The sequence below is a fragment of the Siphateles boraxobius genome, unplaced genomic scaffold, assembly GCF_051911475.1.
Source record: "Siphateles boraxobius isolate OS27281-9 unplaced genomic scaffold, OSU_SipBor_1 41, whole genome shotgun sequence".
Taxonomy (NCBI): Eukaryota; Metazoa; Chordata; class Actinopteri; order Cypriniformes; family Leuciscidae; genus Siphateles; species Siphateles boraxobius.
In genome coordinates this window covers 38358159-38380232 of record NW_027509042.1, presented here as the reverse complement: position 1 = coordinate 38380232, position 22074 = coordinate 38358159, and the positions used below count along the sequence as shown (strand labels likewise).

Below are 22074 nucleotides of genomic sequence, written 5' to 3'. Positions count from 1 at the left end.
GGTAAAAAGTTCCTAAAGTACTTTCATTGTAAAGTTAACTGTGAAAGTGTGAATTTTTCAAAATTACATGTTTTTTATAAAATATGATCAAAGGACATGAAAGTGCCCATAGTCTAAGAATTGCCCAATGTTAGGGGAAACACTGAGTTATTTGCAACTTGTGAAGCTTGTGAACATATTAGCAACACAGCTAAAGTTAGTAATGACAGCGTTCGGTTTTATTGTTGCCATCAATTAATACACGTCTTAATTACATTACATTTGGCTGAAGCATTTTTATATTAACACATTATGTTGTCAATAAATTACCTTTATCGGTAAGTTTTGGCCACTACCTGACATCATCTACCCAATGTTCCCTTTCACCAGACATTTCATGAGCAGGATCCACTTTCATTGAAATGTCATTAGAGGGCACCGGCAAGTGTCACAACGTCACCCTTAGCAGACACGCAGTAATGGCGGCAGGCAAGATGGCGGCGCTCTTAGAGTTTGCGGCGGATTTGTGTATAAGGCCATACACTTACATAGACAGATAAGGGTTAATAGTTCTTTGTTCCATCAATGTAGCAGAGAATCATGGAACTCCACAAGCAATCCTCGTGCATTTTACTACCTTAATCTAATTACTATGAATATAAGAAAACGCACATGTATAGAACATATTAAATTGCTTTCACACCCCTTACAAAAAGTACTCTGGTGGTACTTTTATCACCATATTTAAAGGTGCGCTAAGGGATGTTGAGTGACGTCACTTCTTGTTGACGTTTGAAGTATTGTCAAACAAAACGGAGGCTAGCTAGACCCTCCCTCCTCCTCAACCGCGCACTAACCCCCCAAACCCCACCTCCAAATCCTTCTTGTCGGTTATTGGCTGGAACAGTTTGTTATGTTTCGTGGTGCGGGTTAGCCCAGTTTGTTTTTGTTGCCGTTTTTGGAGCCTGGGGTGTCTGCAGAGACCGCGTTGTTTTACAGTGTATTCAGGGGACAAGCAGCTAGCAGATAATGAGATGTTTGCAGGGTGTGACAAAAAATGTTTTGGCCTGAAAAACACGTGACATGTTGCTAAATGATACTAAACTGTTGTTTATAAGTGACTAACTGTAACCGATAGTAGGACAGTAGGCCTATTTGTAATAAAAACAAGCACACAAACCAAAGAAACCTTGTTGTTGGGGCTAAAGAAAAGCCAAGATTAAAGGGATAGTTCACCCCAAAATTAAAATAATGTCATTACTTACTGACCCTCACGTTGTTGTCCCAAACCTGTATGAGTTTTTCTTCTGTTGAACACAAAAGAAGATATTTTAAAGAATGTTGGTAACCAGAAAGTGACGACACCCTTGACTTCCATAGTTGGAAAAAACATACTATGGAAGTCAATGGAGTCCATCAGCTGTTTGGTTACCAACATTCTACAAAATATCTACTGTTGTGTTCAACAGAAGAAAGAAACTCATACAGGTTTGGAGCAACATGACAAATGAGTAAATGATGACAAAATGTTCATTTTTGGGTGAACTATCCCTTTAAGGCCCAAAACACTGTTAGGTTGCCAAGGTAGCGGCCCCAACAAAATACTTGTTCAACTAATTTATATCTACGGAATGATGCAACGTGAGCTTACATTAACTGATCCAATCAAAATGCAGATTATTTTTGTGAAATATGTCTGTACTTTTATTAGCTTCAAGATTACTTACAGTTAATTAATGAAAATATTTTTAATCAAGACAGCCTTTTTGTTGTGATATGGAAGAATTATTCAATTTGTATAATTTTTTTTTTGTTTTGTTTTTTGAAGAAAACCCCCAATAAATACAGTTTTCAAAAAAAAAAGAAAGAGTTTGGGAAACACATGGAAGTCATGTCGAGATAATGATGTGCTTTGCTCGGAACTGATTTATAACATTTATTTGTTTTAGTTTTGCACTCGGTAACATCATTCAGTTTAATCATTGACAGTAAATGTGACAGGCAAAAGTTTGCCCGGCGGTGACGGGTGCAAAATCCATAGCGCGCGATGACACGCGGGGCGCAAAACCTGCAGAGGTTTAAATGCGCACGGACCGTCACGCCACACGACAATCCTTTCACTCAACAGCAGCGAAATGCCAGAAACTAGCGTTTTTTGATTGTTGGTTAAAGAAGGGTAATCTAAAGTAAAGTCCTAGGTCTACTGGAACACAGCTACAATGAATAAACTCAGTCCTTTCAGTAATCTTGCCAAGTTTATCTCAAAGTCGCCTGATAATGGGCCAGTCAGTGTGGAGAAGCTCTGCTTGGAAGACTGCAAACCTTTGTGCCGCTGCGGGCCGGACCTTTGCGTTTGTTCTTCCTCACAAAATAGTAATGGACCGAAGGAATCTGAGGTTAGTTTCATTAATAACAATTTTATCATTACATAAAGTTTAATTAAGAAAAAAAAAGTTTAAAATAGGCCTATCTAAAAAATATTTTAGATAGTAGCCTGCATATTGTCTTTGTAACCTATTTGTAGGCTATTATACAGTTGGCCAAAAATGTGGACACTTAAGCTACACAAAAGTGAGTGAATTTAATTTGGTTATATTAAAGTTCTAGTAACTTTAGAAGTAACTTTTCTTATGCTTTTTGGCTATTAATTGGTCTTGCAGTGATTTTTGAAGTCAGTTGTCCTGAAGTTCACAGGCTTTCAGCAGATTCCTCAAAATATAGACATATGCACAAAGTGTCAATTCTTTTTGTTTATATTTCAAATAAATTTATTTTTATTTTAAACATACATCTATATTTATTTATTTTAGTTTTGAAATGCTTTGTTTGAAATAGTGTGCTATCTTACTTTGATCTTTTATTATGTAATGCCAAGGTTTGAACTAGCGGCCCATATATATATATATATATATATATATATATATAGGTTATATATTTCCATTTATTGAATGAGCATTAACTTCTAGACTTTTAAATCTGTATCTATTAGAAGGTTAAATGTCCAATTCAATGACATTAATATAAATACAAATAGCAAGTAAAGAATGGACGACAACAATTATTGCCACTGTAAAACTTTTTACAGTCTTGACTCTTTTGGCCACAGCGAAACTTTAGCTCTTTGGATCAAAGCCTATTGCATAAAAAATGCATAAAGTACAAATAAAAATGACACTTTAGATCAAATTGGATCAACACTCAGTTGTAATCATGTTACTCAAGTCATTGAGTAGTAAAAAAGGTGGAGTAAATTTCAAGTCTTGTGATTTGATTGTTCAGTCAGACAACCTTTACTAATCTGCTCTAATACTTCTCTCTGTGTGTGTGTAGCAAGTGCTTTGTTGTAGAGCGTTAGATTTAGAGCCAATTTATTGGGTTCAGTTAAGTGTTTCCACTAAGAATTTTTAATAAATGTTTAAAATGCCTTGAAGGTAGAAGCACGTCGATGATACAAAGCGACATACATTATATTTCTCAACTGGTATGTTATATCTGTAAGCTAATAAGTTTATGCTCAGTTTCTCTGTTTGTTTAGGAGAAAGGAAGTCCACAGGAGGGCTGGAGCCCTGAAAAACAGGCTTTTGATAATCTTGGTTATGAATCAGAGGGCCCCAATGGACTGAAGAGCAATTTGGGCCACCAATTAGTGGTCGAGGAGACTGAGGTGAAGATCCGGGTGCAGGGAATGACATGTCAATCATGTGTTCGATATATTGAAGAGGGCATTGGAAGTCTTCAAGGTGTTGTTGGCGTCCAGGTGTCTTTGAGCGATAAAGAAGCCTCTTTGAGGTTTAACCCCGCAAAGGTTACACCTGAGGATTTGAGAAAACATATTGAGGATATGGGGTTTGATGCTTCACTTCTGGTCTTGCCAAGCCAACTACAGCCTTCGACGACTGATTGGTCTGAGGTGACATTGGGTGTAGAAGGGATGCATTGCGGGTCATGTGTGAAGAACATAACAGATACCTTGTCGGGAATGTTAGGTGTGAACGCTGTATTCGTTTCATTGGAAAAAGGAAGTGTGGACCTTAGATTCGACCCATCTCTGCTAACCCTGGAGACAGTTAAAGGGCTCTTAGAGGAGATTCCACCAGGGAATTTTAGGGTTTCCATTCCTGGTTGGAACTCTACATTGAATTCCACCAAAATTCCACTCCAGAGTGTCACCATTGGAATTGAAGGGATGACATGCAACTCTTGTGTTCAAGCCATAGAGGGAATTGTGTCCCAGAGAGCTGGGGTACGCTCCATAAAAGTTTGCCTACAGGAAAAGAATGGAATTGTAACATTTGACTCCAGCGTGACCTGTCCAGAAGAACTGCGGGCAGCAATTGAGGACATGGGATTTGAAGCATGGCTGGGTCAAGGTAGTGAATACATATTATAATACATATCTCACACAGTGAAGATCATCTTTCTCACAGGGACCACTAATAGATATCTTGTCTAGACAGTGGCTTCTTCTCTGCCAGCAAAATTTTTCCAGAACAATGGTTTCCTTGGTTATCACACAGGTTGCCATTCTAGAATAACATGAAGTGTACTTGAATGACTCAAAACCGAGACATGGCAACCTTTAAAAGGGAAAGTGGGTGAGTTAATCGGATTAAAGAGGCTTTAGGTAGACTGCTCTCTCTCTCTCTCTCTCTCTCTCTCTCTCTCTCTCTCTCTCTCTCTCTCTATATATATATATATATATATATATATATATATATATATATATAGAGAGAGAGAGAGAGATTTAGCAAGCTACAAGCAGGTTTTTTATGTTAGAGACTGATTTTGTTTTGCTAGCCACCATTTCTATCCCACATGCAATTGCAGCTCACGTCACTGGACGTGTCACGGATTGATGATGTAAAACTCCGGACGAGTCTTCTTGTGTGCATCTGTTTTTTAATGCATCTTGACTGCCATACAGTTTGACATTAATATCAACTGAGATCCTACAGTGTGACATGGCTTACATTGGGGATCATGTTCTTACAGTCTGACAAGCAACAATCGTAAAGGACTATTATAAATCGTACAGTGTGTACCCAGCTTTAATGGTGCTCCAGACAGTCATGTAGTGTGAGAAGAACAGCGAACCAATGACTTCGTGCAGTGTACCATCATAAATAAACTAAAACTTAAAACTTAAAAACGTATAGACATATTTAAAACAACAAAACAAATAATAATGACAAAACACATAAACATTGCTAAAACTTTTAAATTAAAATGAAAACAAAAATATAAATATAAAATCTAATTCATAATATTAACAAAACAGTGCATCAATAATAAAATAACTGGCTAAAAGAATAAAACAAATATTACAAATAATTCTTCACTTATGTTCAGTATGCACATTTAATATATAAAAAAACAATTTATCTCTTTCAAAGATTCTGGAGTTTGTGAAGTTCCATCAAGCAGTCAGATGTCAAGTGGTGTGAAACACCTGCCCTCATCCAAATCTTCACTAAGTGAAATCACCAAAGATAACCTCTGTGGCTCAGAGGAAAGAGAGACACGGAAGTGTTTTGTTCATGTGACAGGAATGACCTGTGCATCCTGTGTCGCCAACATCGAGAGAAACCTGTTGAAACATGAAGGTAAAAATGGCATTCAGGATTAAGAGTACTTTTTTGAACTGTATTTAAATTGCTATCAATATTATATAAACATAACAGTGGTTTGATTTGTATGTTTTCTTGATTGTCTAGGTATTAAATCAGTATTAGTCGCCCTGATGGGTGGAAAGGCAGAGGTAAAGTATGATCCCGGGCTGTTGGACCCAGCACAGATCGTCCAACTTATCTCTCGCTTAGGTTTTGGTGCCTCAGTGATGGAAGAGAATACAGTCCAGGATGGTGTCTTGGATCTCTCTGTGAGTGTCTGACAGTGTTATTATTATAACTTAAGGCGGTAGTTCACCGGAAAATTAAATTCTGTCATAATTTACATAATTTACTTAAGTTGTTCCAAACCTGTATGAATTTCTGTCTTCTGCTGAACACAAAAGAAGATATTTTGAAGAATATGGGTAAACAAATAGTTGATGGACCCCATTGAAAAATTGGGTCTAAATATGCCATTATCAATTAAATTGAGTCTTTTTTATTAGTACTTAAAGGAACGGCTTTCACTTAAAATATCTTTGAATAAACTGGTTGTTTGAAACAATTAAAAATAATTTATGAAATAATTGAAATAATTTATCGATATCACACAAATTAAAACTAAATTATAAGTGTATTGCAGTCTATGGGTTTTTCACCCTTTTATATCTGCCAAATCGCAAGTCATCTTTCCCCAATTAATGTATTCAAACATTTTTCAGTGCTTGAATTAAAAAGTTCTTGTATTTACAGGAAACATGATCTCCACGAAAGGCAAACCATTATATATTTGAAAGAAAGGCCAAAGTAAAAAACAACAACAACAACAACCCGTTGTCCTCTTTTTATATACTGTATATATAAAATATATATATATATATATATATATATATATATATATATATATATATATAAACCAGTTGGAACAGGGATTAAATGGAAATTTTAATGAAAGTCTGATGTAGAATTCAACAAAAGTATGGTTTGATATCATCAATTCATAGGCCTCTGAGCTTGTTTCAGTCTTGACTGATATTTCTTTAGGTCACCGGTATGACATGCGCTTCCTGTGTCCATAACATCGAGAGCAGACTTTTAAGGACAAAGGGAATACTGGAAGCCTCTGTTGCTTTGGCGACAAACAAAGCTCATGTGAAATTTGACTCGGATTTGGTAGGCTCTCGAGATATCGTTCGAATTATTGAGGTAAACTTATATTTTTATTATTGGCAAGCATGGTTTTTTTTTAACATTAGTGTTATTTTATTAATTTATTGTTGTTATTCCTTTTTCTTATTTTTTATTTTATTTGTCAATTTGTCGCTCTCTCCTTTTCCCCTTTTCTATAGGGTTTGGGTTTTGGTGTGTCTTTAATAAAAAACAAGGGACTGAACAACACACTTGATCACCAAGAGGAAATTCGGCAGCAAGTATCTTTTTCAAATTTAACTTATTTCTGTGTGTGTGTGTGTGTGTGTGTGTGTGTGTGTGTGTGTGTGTGGTCAAGGTAGACCCTACGTTATGTGGACAAAATGTCCCCTCAAAGATGGCAATTTCCTTGTCCTTGTGGGGACATTTTTTGGACCCCATGAGAAAATGACTCAAAATCATAAAAAATTATTCTTTTTTTTTAAAAATGTAAAAATGTGGGTTGTGTTTAGGGGTAGGGTTATGGTTTGTGGATAGAATATACAGTTTGCATAGTATAAAAATCATCATGTCTTTGGAAAGTCCCCATAAAACATGGAAACCAGTGTATTTCTGTATAATAGTGTAAACTGCCCTATACCTGCAGATGGAAGCATTCGTTTCTGTTCAGCCTGGTGTTTGGGATCCCAGTTATGGGTTTGATGATCTACATGATAGTGATGGACAGTCAACACAAGGAGCATGGTGGATCCATGCCTGTGGACCAGAACATCCTACCTGGTCTCTCCATCATTAACTTGGCCTTCTTCCTGCTCTGCACACCTGTTCAGGTACCTCCACTGCAGGTTATGGAAGCACATTGGGTCTCATATACTAATAATGACCTATTTATATGTGTGATGGATCTGCCATGAGCCTTAGCAAATCACAACAACAAAAAATGAGTCCATCGCCACAAAACAGGGAGCAAAATGGTCTTCAATTGTGACAGTTTTTATTAAATCTTGCTTGCGCAAGATAAAACGGGATCCAGCCTCATTAGAGAGAAAAAAGGCCAAAAGTTGTAACCGTTAAAAAGAAGATCCAAAAATTGAATTCCATTCATATTACATCACAGGAAATATCCAGTAATCAAAAAGGAGATAATTGTGCTTGAGCCTCTCAAACTGACAGAGGACAAAAATTCAACACCACCTTTCCCAGGATACAATAAAGTAACAACCCTCACTAGACAAAACATACACTGAATTTATAGGAGGTGCATGAAAACAAAAAGAGGAAACAATACACATTTTCACAACAGTAACAACACAAACCCTGGAATGAACACATCACATTTAACTAAATTTAGAGCCATGGTTAAATTTTAGTTAATGCAAAAAGAATTATATTAAACAAAAATAACATTGATCAAGACATCACATTTTCCTATGTCCCCTCTAATACATCAAAGTTGGTACAGTCTCATTTCCTTTAGAATTCCCATAAAACAGATCAACTTCCTGTTTGAATCTCTTTGTCACTAGGCTGGTCCATTCCCACAACACACCTAATTTATTAGGTAACACACCAACACACTTAATTACAAAATGAACTTTAACAATTTGAACTATGTTATTATAAATCACATTTTAGCCAAAGAGGAATTTTAACTGGTTTTAATGTTTAAGCCCGTGCACTGACTTAGTACAATGACAAATAAAGATCTTAAACCAAACCAATATAGTAATGTCCTTTTATTTATTGATCAATGCAAAGATGATTGTATAAGTATTGTCAGTCACAATAAGTGGGCATAGAATGATACAGGCATGTAATTTTTGTTACTCTAAAATAAGGATGATTTAGTGTAGTGTCACTTAGTTTAATTAGTTTGATTTAATTATTTAATAATAATAATAATAATGATTAAGAAGAATATACATATGTATAGAATCTAATATTTACACACTACCGTTAGGGCTTTTAAGATTTTTTTAATGTTTCTGAAAGAAGTCTCTTATACTCACCAAGGCTGTATTTATTTGATAAAAATACAGTAAAAAATAGTAATATGGTGAAATATTATTACAATTTAAATAATTGTATACTATTTTAATATTAAATGTATTTTATTGAATTTTCAGCATCATTACTGCAATCTTCAGTGTTATTCCACACAAAGCTTTGGAAAATGCACTGGTTTTATGCACAGATGTGCATGGCTAGTGAATAAAGACCCATTATAAGTCAGTGGTTGTATTGATTAGATGTTTAGTGGTTCAGATTTAGTAGTCATTACTAATGTTTTTTTTATATAAGTAGATCGCTTAATATTTTACTGTGAATATTTATTATATAAAGGTCATACATAATAATTTGAGTGACAGCCATTGAATCTTTAATGTATTTCACTCCCTTTTTCTGATTCTTTTTTAATCTCATTAAGTTTCTAGGTGGCCGATACTTCTACATACAAGCATACCGTTCGCTAAAACATGGTGCGGCCAACATGGATGTGCTCATTGTCTTGGCAACCACCATTGCATACGTGTATTCATTCATTGTGCTGATCGTGGCCATGATTGAAGGAGCCAAACAGAGTCCTCTGACATTTTTTGATACGCCTCCGATGCTTTTTGTGTTCATCGCACTAGGACGCTGGCTGGAGCATGTTGCTAAGGTAAAGACACATCAAGAAAACTCAAATGATCACTCTTTAGGACAGTAAAGTTAGCAGTGACAAAATTATGCTGTTTCTGACTATGGTAAATGTGTTATAAATACTGAGAGGCAGCACATCTTAGGGGATATTAGAAGCATGTTATCATGTTGAATGTTTTTAATTAGTTCATATAAAATTAGGAAAATTCATGGCATATCAGCCTAATACCCTAATGGCAAGTATGTAGTTTGAGATATTAACCAGCGCCTAGACCCAAAACAGAAAATGGGGATTAAAGAGAGAATTCTAGGTGATCTGACCCTTAAAAATGTCTTTTGTTGGTGTCAACCTAATGTACTATATTAAAAATTGGTCATTATAATATATTTAGGATTAGTCTATGATATAGTTTAAATAAAGCCAGTTAATTTAGATGTTACCATATAAAGGACTTTGTTTTGGTTACATAACAAAAAAAAATCATATCCCTTATGTAAACTTAGTAAACTTTTGACTCGCGGTCATATCCATATTTTAATATACACTTATCTTGATATTTCCCCTACAACCTAATTTATTAGCAAGCTGTTAAGGGCATATATCACATTATCAGGCCTCTCAAGTTTTGAAGACAGGCAAGAGTGACTATCCCAGGCTGTAAAACTGTTGGCTAAGTTACAGACACTTGTGAAAAACTGATTCTAATTATCTGGCAAACATTCTCTAACAGCAGTCAAAGTCCTTACCCAGATACAATTGTGCTATTTTCTGATTGGCTATTGTGTAGCCGATTTCTTTTTTTTTTGATTGGCTGATAAGTGTCAGGCTCGACTAAGAACTCCAGGGAAGACGCGCTTGATTCCTGCCGGGTCCATAGTGAGAGTGGCGGGGCCAGAGAAATTTTGGGCGCTGCGGAATATTAAATATATTATAAATAGTTTTTCCGCGTGAGAAATACAATGTGTGGCGGGAGTGCGTGACAAAAGACCGAAGTGAGTGACTGTCAAGCTCAATGCGTGACACTTGAGAGCCCTGCATACTGAGGTTTTTGATTGCTTTTTACATGCATTTTTATACATGCATTTGAATTTACATGCAACAAAAATCATTGTATCAGAAAATGCTTATTTAATACCAAATAACGTTGATTTAGTAGATTTTTTACATATATTTACAATTATTTGTTTATCTTGTGGGATGTGAATACATGCAGCTTTATGGCAGCAGTGGTTTATGACCCTTTGTTTGGCATTAAAACACATTAACCTGCTGTGTTCTGTCAGCTTATTGTAGTCTGTATGATATGTGACAGGAACTCGTCCTTACAGAGTGAGTGTTTCACGGTAGGGCAGGAGGAATTATTTGCAAACTCTGACTATAAAAATGTTAAAAATGTTCTCATCTTGTGCAGAAGTGCCACAGTCAAAATGCTGCATCTGTAACTGCATGAGAGGATAATATACTACTTGTGTTACTGGGTAATTGGTTTGCATGTTGGACAACACGTGGAATCAAAAAGCTGATATTTGTGAGTTACAAGTGTATTGATGACTTGCTGTGACATATGGTTCTGGGGTTCTGCAGTTGGTTATTATTATTGCAATGATGCAGCAGTCTTCGTGGAACAGAAAACACAAAATCTAAGGTTGTATGGTCGGTCTGTTTATGTGAGCTTACCATTTGAGCATCATTCTTACCTGAATAAGATAAAAATCAATGATTTTTGTCTGTATTTTGTCCTTTCAGAGTAAAACTTCTGAGGCTCTGGCTAAACTCATGTCACTTCAGGCCACAGATGCCACTATAGTTTCCCTGGGCCGAGACAACATCATCATCAGGTTCAGTTCACTCTCTAAAGTCATTAAATTAGCTTTTAGCTAGAAACTAATCATATTTCAGGGGTGCTCATAAGGGAATTGGATACTTCAGGTATGACTGATAGCTGGTGTCAGCAAACGTTTTGACATGATGTGCCATTTTTGTTTTTACATGATATTTTGATATCAACCTTCTTATTTACAGTAGATGTATCAAATTTAGTGTTGTCAAAATGAACACCTTGACTCCTGTGGAAAAAAAACATCCTCCAAGGACATGCCAGTAAACCCGAACACATAAAATGATTGACAGGCAAGGAGCACTGCTGTAAGTGTGAGGCAACAGGAGCAGGATTGAGCACCCCTGGCATGAATTTGAATACTGAATGGTATTGATTGATGTGTGTGCTGTGTTCCATGAGACGTATGCAAAATTAAACCGTCAATTTTCTTTCATGTGTCAGGGAAGAGCAGGTACCTGTGGATCTGGTGCAGAGAGGGGACGTGGTAAAGGTGGCACCAGGGGGGAAGTTCCCTGTTGACGGGAAGGTCATTGCAGGCACGTCTATGGCAGATGAGTCCCTTATCACTGGTAAGACTTTGACTTAGTCAGTGGGGGTTTGTGTGGTTTAGGAGGTTAAATTTGTAAACAGTGTCATAGTACATACTTTGTAGGCTTTCCCAGTGATTCATAAACGTCATTGTGATTTTAAGTTAAAGGTACTGTGTGCTTGTAGTTGTCTTTGCATATTAAGCTTGTATAGGAGAAAGTGTCTTAACATAAAAAGTACACAAATGACCTTTGGTGAAAAATGAAAGGGATAGTTCACCCAAAAATGAAAAGTCTGTCAAAAATATTTAGTCTCATGTCATTCCAAATCCATAAGACTGTTATTCATCAAAACACAAATTAAGATTTTTTTAATGAAATAACAAAGATTTCTGTCCCTCCATTGAAAGTCTATTCACCCAAAACTCAGCGAACAGTGATTACAGCATTCAAATTTGTTCACGGAAGCTCAAGCATGCTTGACCGGGTATGGTTGAGCTTCTGATTATTCAGTTTGTGAATAATGTTTATGTTTATTATTAATTATGTTTATTCAGAAGACTCTCTTCAGAAGATTCGGATTGAACTGCTCAGTTCATATGGATTTATTTTACGATCTCTTTATGAATGTTTTGAAGCGTCATAGTTTTGTGTGAATAGACATTAATGGAGGGACCGAAATCTCTCAGATTTCATTAAATATATCTTCATTTGAGTTCTGAAGATGAGCAAAATTCTTATGGGTTTGGAATGGCATAGGAGTGTGTAGATAAACGATCCCTTTATCTTTTCATATATTAGTTAGTATGAGTGCCTCCTCAAAGTATGATTTTTGGTTTCTGGCTTCACCCTCTGCTTTTTCCTAGTGATCTGTCATGTTCATTAGTTAAATTAGCATTATATTGGTCCAAAGGTCCAAAGCTGCCTGATGAATCCTAAGAATTGGAAATCCTAACTAAAAGTCTATTTATCATTCCAGGAGAGCCAATGCCGGTCATTAAGAAACCAGGCAGTTGCGTGATTGCAGGCTCTATTAACGCTCATGGAGCTCTACTAGTGGAAGCCACACATGTAGGGTCAGAGACCACGCTCAGCCAGATAGTCAAACTAGTGGAAGAGGCACAGACATCAAAGGTAGTAATTCATGTACACAAACATGATACAAACACACTCAGACATGTGTGCAAACAAACCTTTGCTTTTAGAGGTAACAGCAATGTAATAAGAGGCCTAGAGTAAAGAAAACCTTCAAATGGACATGCATGTGCAGACAAAAGCAAGTTTACTTTTCTATTTATTTTATTCACGATTAATCTAAAAATGCTTTTGTAGTTTTTCTATGTTACACGGTAATGTGTATGTACATGTGTGTAGTTAAAATGTAATAATAAAATAAATAATAATACAAAAAAAAATGTATGCAGTTAAATCAATTCAGGGAAAATTAAATAAAAGGCATTTTTATAAGGACATTTGTGTGAACAGAAGAAATGTAGGCCTAACTCTAAATTAATAATATTCTGTAAAATATCCACGTTATATATATATATATATATATATATAGCCTATATATATATAAACTTTTATATTTACTTTCAATTGTTCACGATTCTGTTGTATTTCTGTTTCATTTTCAAGGACTTTTAGTTTGTGATCGTCGATTCTTGAGTTTGCCTTTTGTTTTCATCTGTTGCCATTGTTTCATTGATTACGCACACCTTTTCCTCATTTGTTTGTTAGTTCCAGTGTATACAGGTATATGCCCTCAGTTTGATTTGTTCGCTGTCTGGTCCTGGTTGTGTTTATTAAGTGCACACTGTTAGGTTGCTTTTTTCTTGTTTGGATTGTTGTGGTTGGATTTTACTCTTTTGTTTTGTTTAATAAAGACTACGCACCTCGTTTTCCTCCCAAGCCCAGCCATGACACAAGTTTACCTTCATATTCTTAATTTTCACCTTTATATCTTCACTTATAATCTATTAAAATATTTATTCATGATTAATCTAAAAAATGTATATGTAGTTAATTAAATTCAAAGACAATTAAATATAAGGCATTTTATAAGGACATTTGTGTGGACAGAAGAGAATTCAACACTAAATTAATAACATCCACTCAATCAGTTACTTTAACCTATTTTTTTTTTTTTTTTACATATTTATGTTATTAATAAAAAAAATCTTACTTTAGATTGTTGTAATGATATAATTGTCCTCTTCTTTTGGCAGGCACCGATTCAACAGTTAGCCGACAGATTGAGTGGCTATTTCGTTCCGTTCATAGTGGTCATCTCCTTGCTAACAGTGGTAGCGTGGCTCATCATTGGCTTTCTGGACGTTGACATTGTGGCAAAGTATTTCCCTGTGAGTTACAGTAATTCATCAACTGTGTGTAAACGCAAGGATGTGTGCGAGAAGAAAAAACTTGAAAAAGTCTCTAACCTAAGTATAAACTCTACAGGGTTATGAGCAAAACATCTCCCGAACAGATGTGATCGTCCGCTTTGCCTTCCAGGCCTCCATCACAGTTCTGTCCATTGCGTGCCCCTGCTCTCTGGGTCTGGCAACCCCTACTGCTGTTATGGTGGGCACAGGGGTGGGCGCTCAGAATGGCATTCTCATAAAGGGAGGAGAACCTCTAGAGATGGCCCACAAGGCAATGCTCAACACTAATTCCTTCTAAGTCTGTATTTATTAAGCTGACATCCCGGGGTGCAGCGGTATTGGAATTTTGCTGGATTTGTATATATTATGTATATATTGTATATATTTTTCAAAAGTTCATGGAAGGACATGTTAACATTCAAAAGTGACAGTAAATAATTTTATATTGTTACAAAAAATTATATTTCAAAAACTGCTGTTCTTTTTAACTTTATTCATCAAAAAATCCTGAAAGTAATGTGTTAAAGCTTTAAAAAAAATATTAAGCATCACCACTGGTTTTAACAATTTTTATAATAAGAAATGTTACTTGAGAACCAAATTAGCATATTAGAATGGTTTCTGAAGGATCATGAACACTGAAGACTGGAGTACTGATGCTGAAAATTCAGCTTTGCCATCACAGGAATAAATGAAATTTTTTTAAATGTATGCAAATAGAAAACTGTTATTATAAATGGTAATAATATCTCACAATACCATTTTTTTTTTTACTGTTTCGATCAAACAAATGTATGATTGGTGAGCATAAGAGACTTTCAATTGACCACAAATTGTGTATACTGTAGATACATAATATACAAAAATCCAGCAAAATATATGGTCTCTACAGGCATAATTTATAAAATAAACATATATAATACATTTATAATATATATATATATATATATATATATATATATATATAAATATTCTATTTTTGTGTCTAAAACTGTATAGTATCTGTATTCATATAGAGACATAGTATATGCAGTTATAAATCTAGCTCAGACAAAAATGTTCAGAGATTCTTTTAGGATTTACTGGGTAATCTGTTATGACTGGATTCTCTTCCCTGCTGCTCCTGCAGGTTGGGGCTGTTATGTTTGATAAGACGGGCACCATCACTAATGGTGTGCCGCAGGTGACCCGAGTACTGGTTCTGTGGGACCGAGCAAAGCTTCCTCTTCGGAAGGTTCTGGCTGTGGTGGGCACCGCTGAGGCCAGCAGTGAACATCCACTGGGCATAGCTGTCGCAAAGCATTGCAAAGAGGTTTGGGAAAGCCAGCACACACAACAAACTTTGAAACCTCAGGATAGTATCACATGATCCAGCCGTACATACAAAAGTCTCCAAAATTGAGGAAAAAACTTGTTTTCCACCCACTTCTGTTTCCATGTCTGTTTGATGAAAGTGCTCATGCACGTTAAAAGAGGTCTCTAAATCTGTTTGTCTGCTTCTAAATCTGTCTTTCTGTAGGAGTTGGGAACAGAAACTCTGGGCTCTTGCCATGACTTTCAGGCTGTTCCAGGCTGTGGAATCAGTTGTAAAGTTTCCAACATTGAGGATCTGCTGCAGAACAGCCCAAAGACACAAGAAACAAACACACCCGCAGCAAAGAAAACACCACTTGTCACTATCCATGGAGCCACAACAGATGAGACCAGCTTGGTGGCACGCACAGATTCAGGGTCAGGTAAGGTAAATGTGTGTTATTGGTGCCTCCTAGTGTGAGCTTTGTGTATTACATTTTCAGAGCCTTTTTTCCTAAAAAATTCCTTTTTCAATTTTTTTGCAGATATTTTATCATATTAATATTTCCAGCACTTAACATTGCTTATGTAGTTTTAAAGCATAAAAGCTTTGTTGTGTGTCAGTTTTTTGTATTTTCATGCATTTATCTATTTATTTATTTCAGTGTGATTGTGGCTCAGATTTCCTTGAATGAATGAATCTCTTGGTGTATGAAGACAGATACACAGTACTGATATATGTATATGTGTTTTCTCAGATTGCACCTCATTCTCTGTTTTGATCGGGAACAGACAGTGGATGTTGCGGAACGGTTTGGAGGTCACATCTGATGTGGATGATGCCATGAGCAGCCATGAGACTAAAGGACAGACGGCCATACTTGTGGCCATTGATGGTACCACCCAAGTTCATAAATGACCTTTTGTGTTTATTTGCATTTTAAGAAAATAAGTTTTGTCTAACAGGCATTTGTTATTAAAAATAAAAATGTTCTTATATTTGTAACGGTTGGAGGCTAGACCAGATAGAAACGGAAAAGGAAAACTTAGGAGATAAACTTGGATAACAACCAGGTTTGGCATTCACACAAACAATACTGGACCCAGGAACTGAGACACAGGGCTTAAAATAACAGGGAAAACTAATGAGTTAACTACTAGAACAACAGCAGGGTTCTCAAGTTTGATCAAAACCTTGGAGTGAGATCACATGCTGTTAGGGGAGGAGCCCTAATGGAGCCCCGCCCCCCAATTTTACCCATTGTTCATAATTAACCAGCACAAATTGAAATTATAACAATTGGTAAATCTGATAAATGACAGAGCAATTCATCACATCAAATATACTCTTTAATGTTATATTTCAAAATTACAAAAATACAAAAGTTACAAAAATATAACAAATTGCTCCAAACAGTTTGGAAAAACAAATCTTTTCCCTTTTCCCTGACATCTTTGAAAAATACAAATGCAATGGCAATGATTAATGTATGTTTTGACAGGATATAAAATATTACCCAGAACACTCTGCTTTAATACATGTAGCCGTAATGTAACTAGAAAGACTATTAATACAGTATAATATATAATTTAAAATAAAATGAAGAAATACATCTTCATTCCTTCCCATACCCACAAACATTTGCAAAGTAGTTGGAGAGTTTTTGACTGCATCAATAATAATGTATTCGATGGGCTATATATTAAATGTTCTAGCCTAAAAATGTTAGACGAGCTTCCTTTCAACTTACCTTCTCCATCATGACGTGTGTTCGCGCAATGTTGTTAGTTACCAAGTAACGAACGTACGGTGGCCGAGAATGTTCCATCAACTTCCGTGTGATCGCGCATCTATGTTGCCTAGTAACGAACGCAATCTGGCCGAGATACGTGCTGGCCATAGGCGCCGAATTATATTTTCCTCCGTGGGTGCTCATGGGCGCACGCCCTTTAAAAATTTTTTAAAAAAAGTAACGTTAGGCCTAGACAAAAAATGTTTGCATTTCAGAACCGAACGAGAAGCGCAGCGCTGCGTCTATGTCAACTCGAGGTAGCCTATCACACACCGGACGCGTACTTTGTCAGTTTATGGCCAGCAATATTGTAATGTTATGTTTAAGGACATTATGGAATTAAGATAATGTCGGTAGGCTACTATGTTACGATTGTAGGCTACTGGAGGCTACAATTAAATACAACCGGGGTCCGTTAACTGAATGAATTGAGAATATCACCTGAAAATCCGATAACATCAGCAATTTTCATTCAAGCAGCTGATTTCTGTAAATGAATGTAAAATAAATGTATATTGCAGCACAGGTTGAAGTCAGTACATTAACGACGATTTGAGACAAATAAATGTTAATTTAATATAAAACTATGTAAATCGCGCTCTGTGGCACGGCAGGATTTTGAACAAGGTCCTATAGCCGTAGCTGGGCGCCGCCGGTGTGTGTAAGTTACACTCATAGAGAATAGAATAATGTGTTCGAATTTTAAAAGACATGGCACTACGCGGCGCTGCGCTTCTCGTCCGGTGTGCGACCCATTTTAGGAAATGGACAGCCGCCGACACGAACGCACACACCCATTTACTTGATAATAAAGCCGTAAAGTAGGCTATCTTTCAACTCAGGACCATAGCTCAGGACAGCGGCACTTCTCACAAATACAGACAGGATTGCAGATCAAAAGTTTAACTGACACGTAACCGCGATCAGAGGCGTTTTCATCCGAGAAACGCTGTGATTGGTGGATAGGATATGGAGCAGGCGACTGACAGCGACATAACCAATCACAGTGTGACAGACGCTTCACATAGCACCAACTGCAATGTTTAATTTTAAATGAATGTAGCCTACTGGCAGTCTGCCACACACATGGGTGCTCGGTATTTTCCGTGGGTGCTCGAGCCCCGGAGCACCCACGGTATCGGCGCCTATGGTGCTGGCGGCAGGAAACTTCACTTTGTGTGCCTGCGCCTCGTATACAACGTTATATATAAAGCTTGCAGGACAAATTGGTTGGCATTGCCGTTTCAGCGTGAGAAATACACGGTGTGGCGTGTGAGCATGTGAACTGGTTGAATTGCGTGTGTCTCACGGCCAATGCGTGAGACTTGAGAACCCTGCAACAGGTAAATGAAATCAGTAATTAAAGGAACAAACTGGCACACACTAGGAAACTAGGTCAGAGAATACATGGCTGGGAAACAGAACAACACAACGAACAAAACATACTTCTGACAATATAAAAGGTGCAGTAAGCGATTTCAGCAGGAAGGGGCGTGTCCCCACATGAGGGAGGAGGTGCCTGTCCTGCATAGCGTGTTCATGAATTTTGGGGCGGAGCTATCAAGATAGAGGTGTGATCCTTTTGGGTAGGGGCGTGTTTGCTTTTGTGATTTCAAATATCAACAATTTCTCAGAAATCGCTTACTGCACCTTTAACAGAACTTGCCAGTGTGTCTAATTTTAAAATGGCCGTATCCTACTTTTTCCGCCTGACGTCCATTTATAATATATTTTGAATTTATTATTAGTTAAATCAAGCTATTAAAGGAAAAGTTCTACCAAAAATAGAAATAATCCCATAATATACTCATCCTAGGAGCATATGACATTCTTCTTTCAGCCGATCACAATAGGAGTTATATTAAATATCCTGGGTCTTTCCAGCTTTACAATGGCATTGAATAGTGTCTGGATTTTTGAAGCTCCAAAAAGTGCATCCATCCATTCATCATAAAAGTAATCCATACGACTCCAGTGTGTTAATAAAGGCTTTCTCAAGCAAGGCAATGGGTTTTTGTTAGAAATATACCCATAGAAGGGTGACCTCTGACCCGATGTATGGCGTATGACGTAGACGAAGCGTAAGCTTAGGTGAGAATTGATGAATGCGGAAGCGCAGAGGATAGAGCAAATCAAAACACCAGCCACGAATTAGAAGTCTATAACGGGAAATTCTAAAGAAAAATGTCAGAGGATTTTGTTATAAGAGAAGAGTAGCCATGTCATACGTCGAGTCAGAAGTCACCCTTCCGCCGGACCTCGACTCCTTTGTGAACAGACGTATGGCTGTTGCTGGAAGCAAGTAATTATAGTTTATTAAGTTTCAAATATTGATATTTTTCTTACAAAAACATATTGTTTTGCTTCAGAAGGCCTTTATTAACCCACTGGAGTCAAATGGATTACTTTTATGATGGATGGTTGCAGTTTTAGCAGCTTCAAAAACTCAGGCACAATTCAATGCCATTACAAAACTATTTAAAGATATTATTAATTATAACGATTGTGATCGGCTGAAAGAAGAAAGTCATGTACACTTAGGATGACTTGAGGGTGAGTAAATAATGGGATAATTGTCATTTTTGGGTGAACTACTCCTTTTAATTGTCTAGCTTTTTTGTCTCAAAAGGTCATCACTCTTTTTTTTTAGGTGTCTTGTGTGCTATGTTAGCTGTGGCAGATACTGTAAAGCCAGAGTCGGCTCTAGCTGTTCACACCCTGTGCAGTATGGGAATAGAGGTCTTCATGATCACAGGAGACAACAGACGTACAGCCCAGGCCATCGCCACACAGGTGCATATCCATACACGCATTTTGCCTAGAACCAAATAAAATATGAGCAGGAATTCATACAATAACACAAAATAATATAAAATATCACAAGCTGGATTTAAACTCAAATCGTTCACACATAAGCACCGCCTTTCAGAATATTGAAGTATGTTGATAAAGGTGTGGTCATAATTACATCTGTTCTGTAAATTTTCCCAGATGAAATCCAGTTGTTTTAATATTTTAGAAATTTTGCGATTTCCCCACGCATATTTCACAAGTTTCAAGTTGGTCGCGTTGATTCGCCGCATTGACCAACAGAAAGCTGCTTTGTTTGAAAGTGACTTCTGTGTGAGCTGTGCCTTATACATTACTACACTATCAACAATGGCCCTTTTTCATTTGCAACCAACATTTCTCTAATGTGACCGCCATGTTTCTGACATCCAATTTGCATTTTGTGCTTTTGTGTCTTTGACTGTCTGATAGTATTTACACCAGAATACACCGTTTTATTTTACAGGTAGGCATCAAAAAGGTGTTTGCAGAAGTCTTGCCCTCCCATAAAGTTGCAAAGGTCCAGGAATTGCAGGAAAGAGGTCTGAAGGTTGCAATGGTGGGTGATGGGGTCAATGACTCGCCCGCTCTTGCTCATGCTGATCTAGGCATCGCCATAGGAACAGGCACTGATGTTGCCATTGAGGCAGCAGGTATTGTCCTTATACGGGTGAGTTACACAATTAAAATTGATTTATCAGGGAAATAAAGGGGAAATTCTATAAAAAAAATCAATTATGTTTTGTGTTGATGTAGAATGATCTGCTGGATGTGGTGGCCAGTATCGAGTTGTCTAAAAAAACAGTGCAGAGAATCCGGATAAACTTTGTGTTTGCTCTCATTTATAACTTGCTTGGCATCCCTATTGCAGCAGGTAAACAGATCCAACCCCTGTTTCCAATGTTTTCTTACATTAGTGAGTACTGTGTGCATTCATTAATAGATGGATGTGGTTTACTGGTTTGAGCCTGATTTTCAGGTGTGTTCATGCCTGTCGGGCTGGTGCTGCAGCCGTGGATGGGCTCTGCTGCGATGGCAGCTTCATCTGTCTCAGTGGTGCTCTCCTCTCTACTGCTGCGACTGTGAGTGCACACTACAGTACACCATCATGGTGTGGTCTTCACATTCTACCCGCATGCATCAGTGAACACTTTATGGCTCTTTTCCACAATCAAAGAAAATGTCCTCTTTAGGCATCATAGGAGTCCTGACACAAAGGCTTTTTAAACAGCATGCATAAAAATAATGCTGCCTTATAAGCTGCACTGAATAAAATATTTTGTTAGGTAACCTAAAATGTGTGTTAGCATGAATGTGTTACATTATTATAATACAAGACCGTTTTCATCCCCATCTTGTTTCATTCATCCATCAACAGTACACAATCCAATGCCTAAATGTACAGTAATGAAGCACACAATCGCTCAAGATGGTTTGTATGAGTTTGCAAAATGCTTACACCTGACTTTAGCATTGACTGATGAAAAAATATGGATGATGAGTTTCCGCCTCCTTCCCATGTGCAAAAATTAAGCCAAAATATTGCAGAAACGGTCTTTGCCGATATGTCACCCTGAGCCTGAGTCTGCGCAGTATGAGGTGGAGCCGCCCATACTCAATCGCAAGCACGTTTTTATAGCAGAAAATAACCAACTAAAACCAAACTTATTGGAAAAACAAACACCTCAACATGTCTGTCTGTAAGTGTTGTTGGACTTTTTAGTTTGGCTCGTGTCAATTACACAGAGATGGTGGGATTTATGACTTATACTGCAGCCTGCCACCAGTGGGCGATCGAAATTCTTTGGCTTAATTTTCAGGAACTTTAGGTGGTTTCATTGCCGTAATTACGAGATTCCAACTTAAAAGCGTAAAAAAAAATCGTCATCTCGAAATTACGTGCACGAAATTATATAAGGTGCACTTCACATGATGAATTTCACATGATGAATTCAAACTTATTATGCTCCATTTCGGTTAGGATACTGTCTTGGAGGGTAACTGCCCATGTTGAGGTTTTGGAACAG

At 37.0% G+C, this 22074-nt stretch overlaps 1 protein-coding gene across 1 annotated transcript in view; it reads left to right on the top strand.

Annotated features, from left to right (window-relative positions):
- The first annotated feature begins 1496 nt into the window (after positions 1-1496).
- The window catches only part of atp7b (ATPase copper transporting beta), a 21268-nt gene continuing 690 nt past the window's right edge, over positions 1497-22074 (top strand). Inside the window, exons 1-20 of the mRNA XM_077199496.1 lie at positions 1497-2375; positions 3515-4349; positions 5373-5582; positions 5694-5857; positions 6633-6794; positions 6938-7014; positions 7384-7567; positions 9166-9399; positions 11128-11219; positions 11663-11790; positions 12728-12882; positions 13977-14111; positions 14209-14403; positions 15262-15444; positions 15652-15868; positions 16184-16321; positions 19869-20011; positions 20514-20717; positions 20804-20921; positions 21027-21129. Coding sequence (XP_077055611.1) covers positions 2199-2375; positions 3515-4349; positions 5373-5582; positions 5694-5857; positions 6633-6794; positions 6938-7014; positions 7384-7567; positions 9166-9399; positions 11128-11219; positions 11663-11790; positions 12728-12882; positions 13977-14111; positions 14209-14403; positions 15262-15444; positions 15652-15868; positions 16184-16321; positions 19869-20011; positions 20514-20717; positions 20804-20921; positions 21027-21129 — 3854 coding nt within the window. The 5' untranslated portion in view covers positions 1497-2198. The remainder of the gene's footprint in view (positions 2376-3514; positions 4350-5372; positions 5583-5693; positions 5858-6632; positions 6795-6937; positions 7015-7383; positions 7568-9165; positions 9400-11127; positions 11220-11662; positions 11791-12727; positions 12883-13976; positions 14112-14208; positions 14404-15261; positions 15445-15651; positions 15869-16183; positions 16322-19868; positions 20012-20513; positions 20718-20803; positions 20922-21026; positions 21130-22074) is intronic.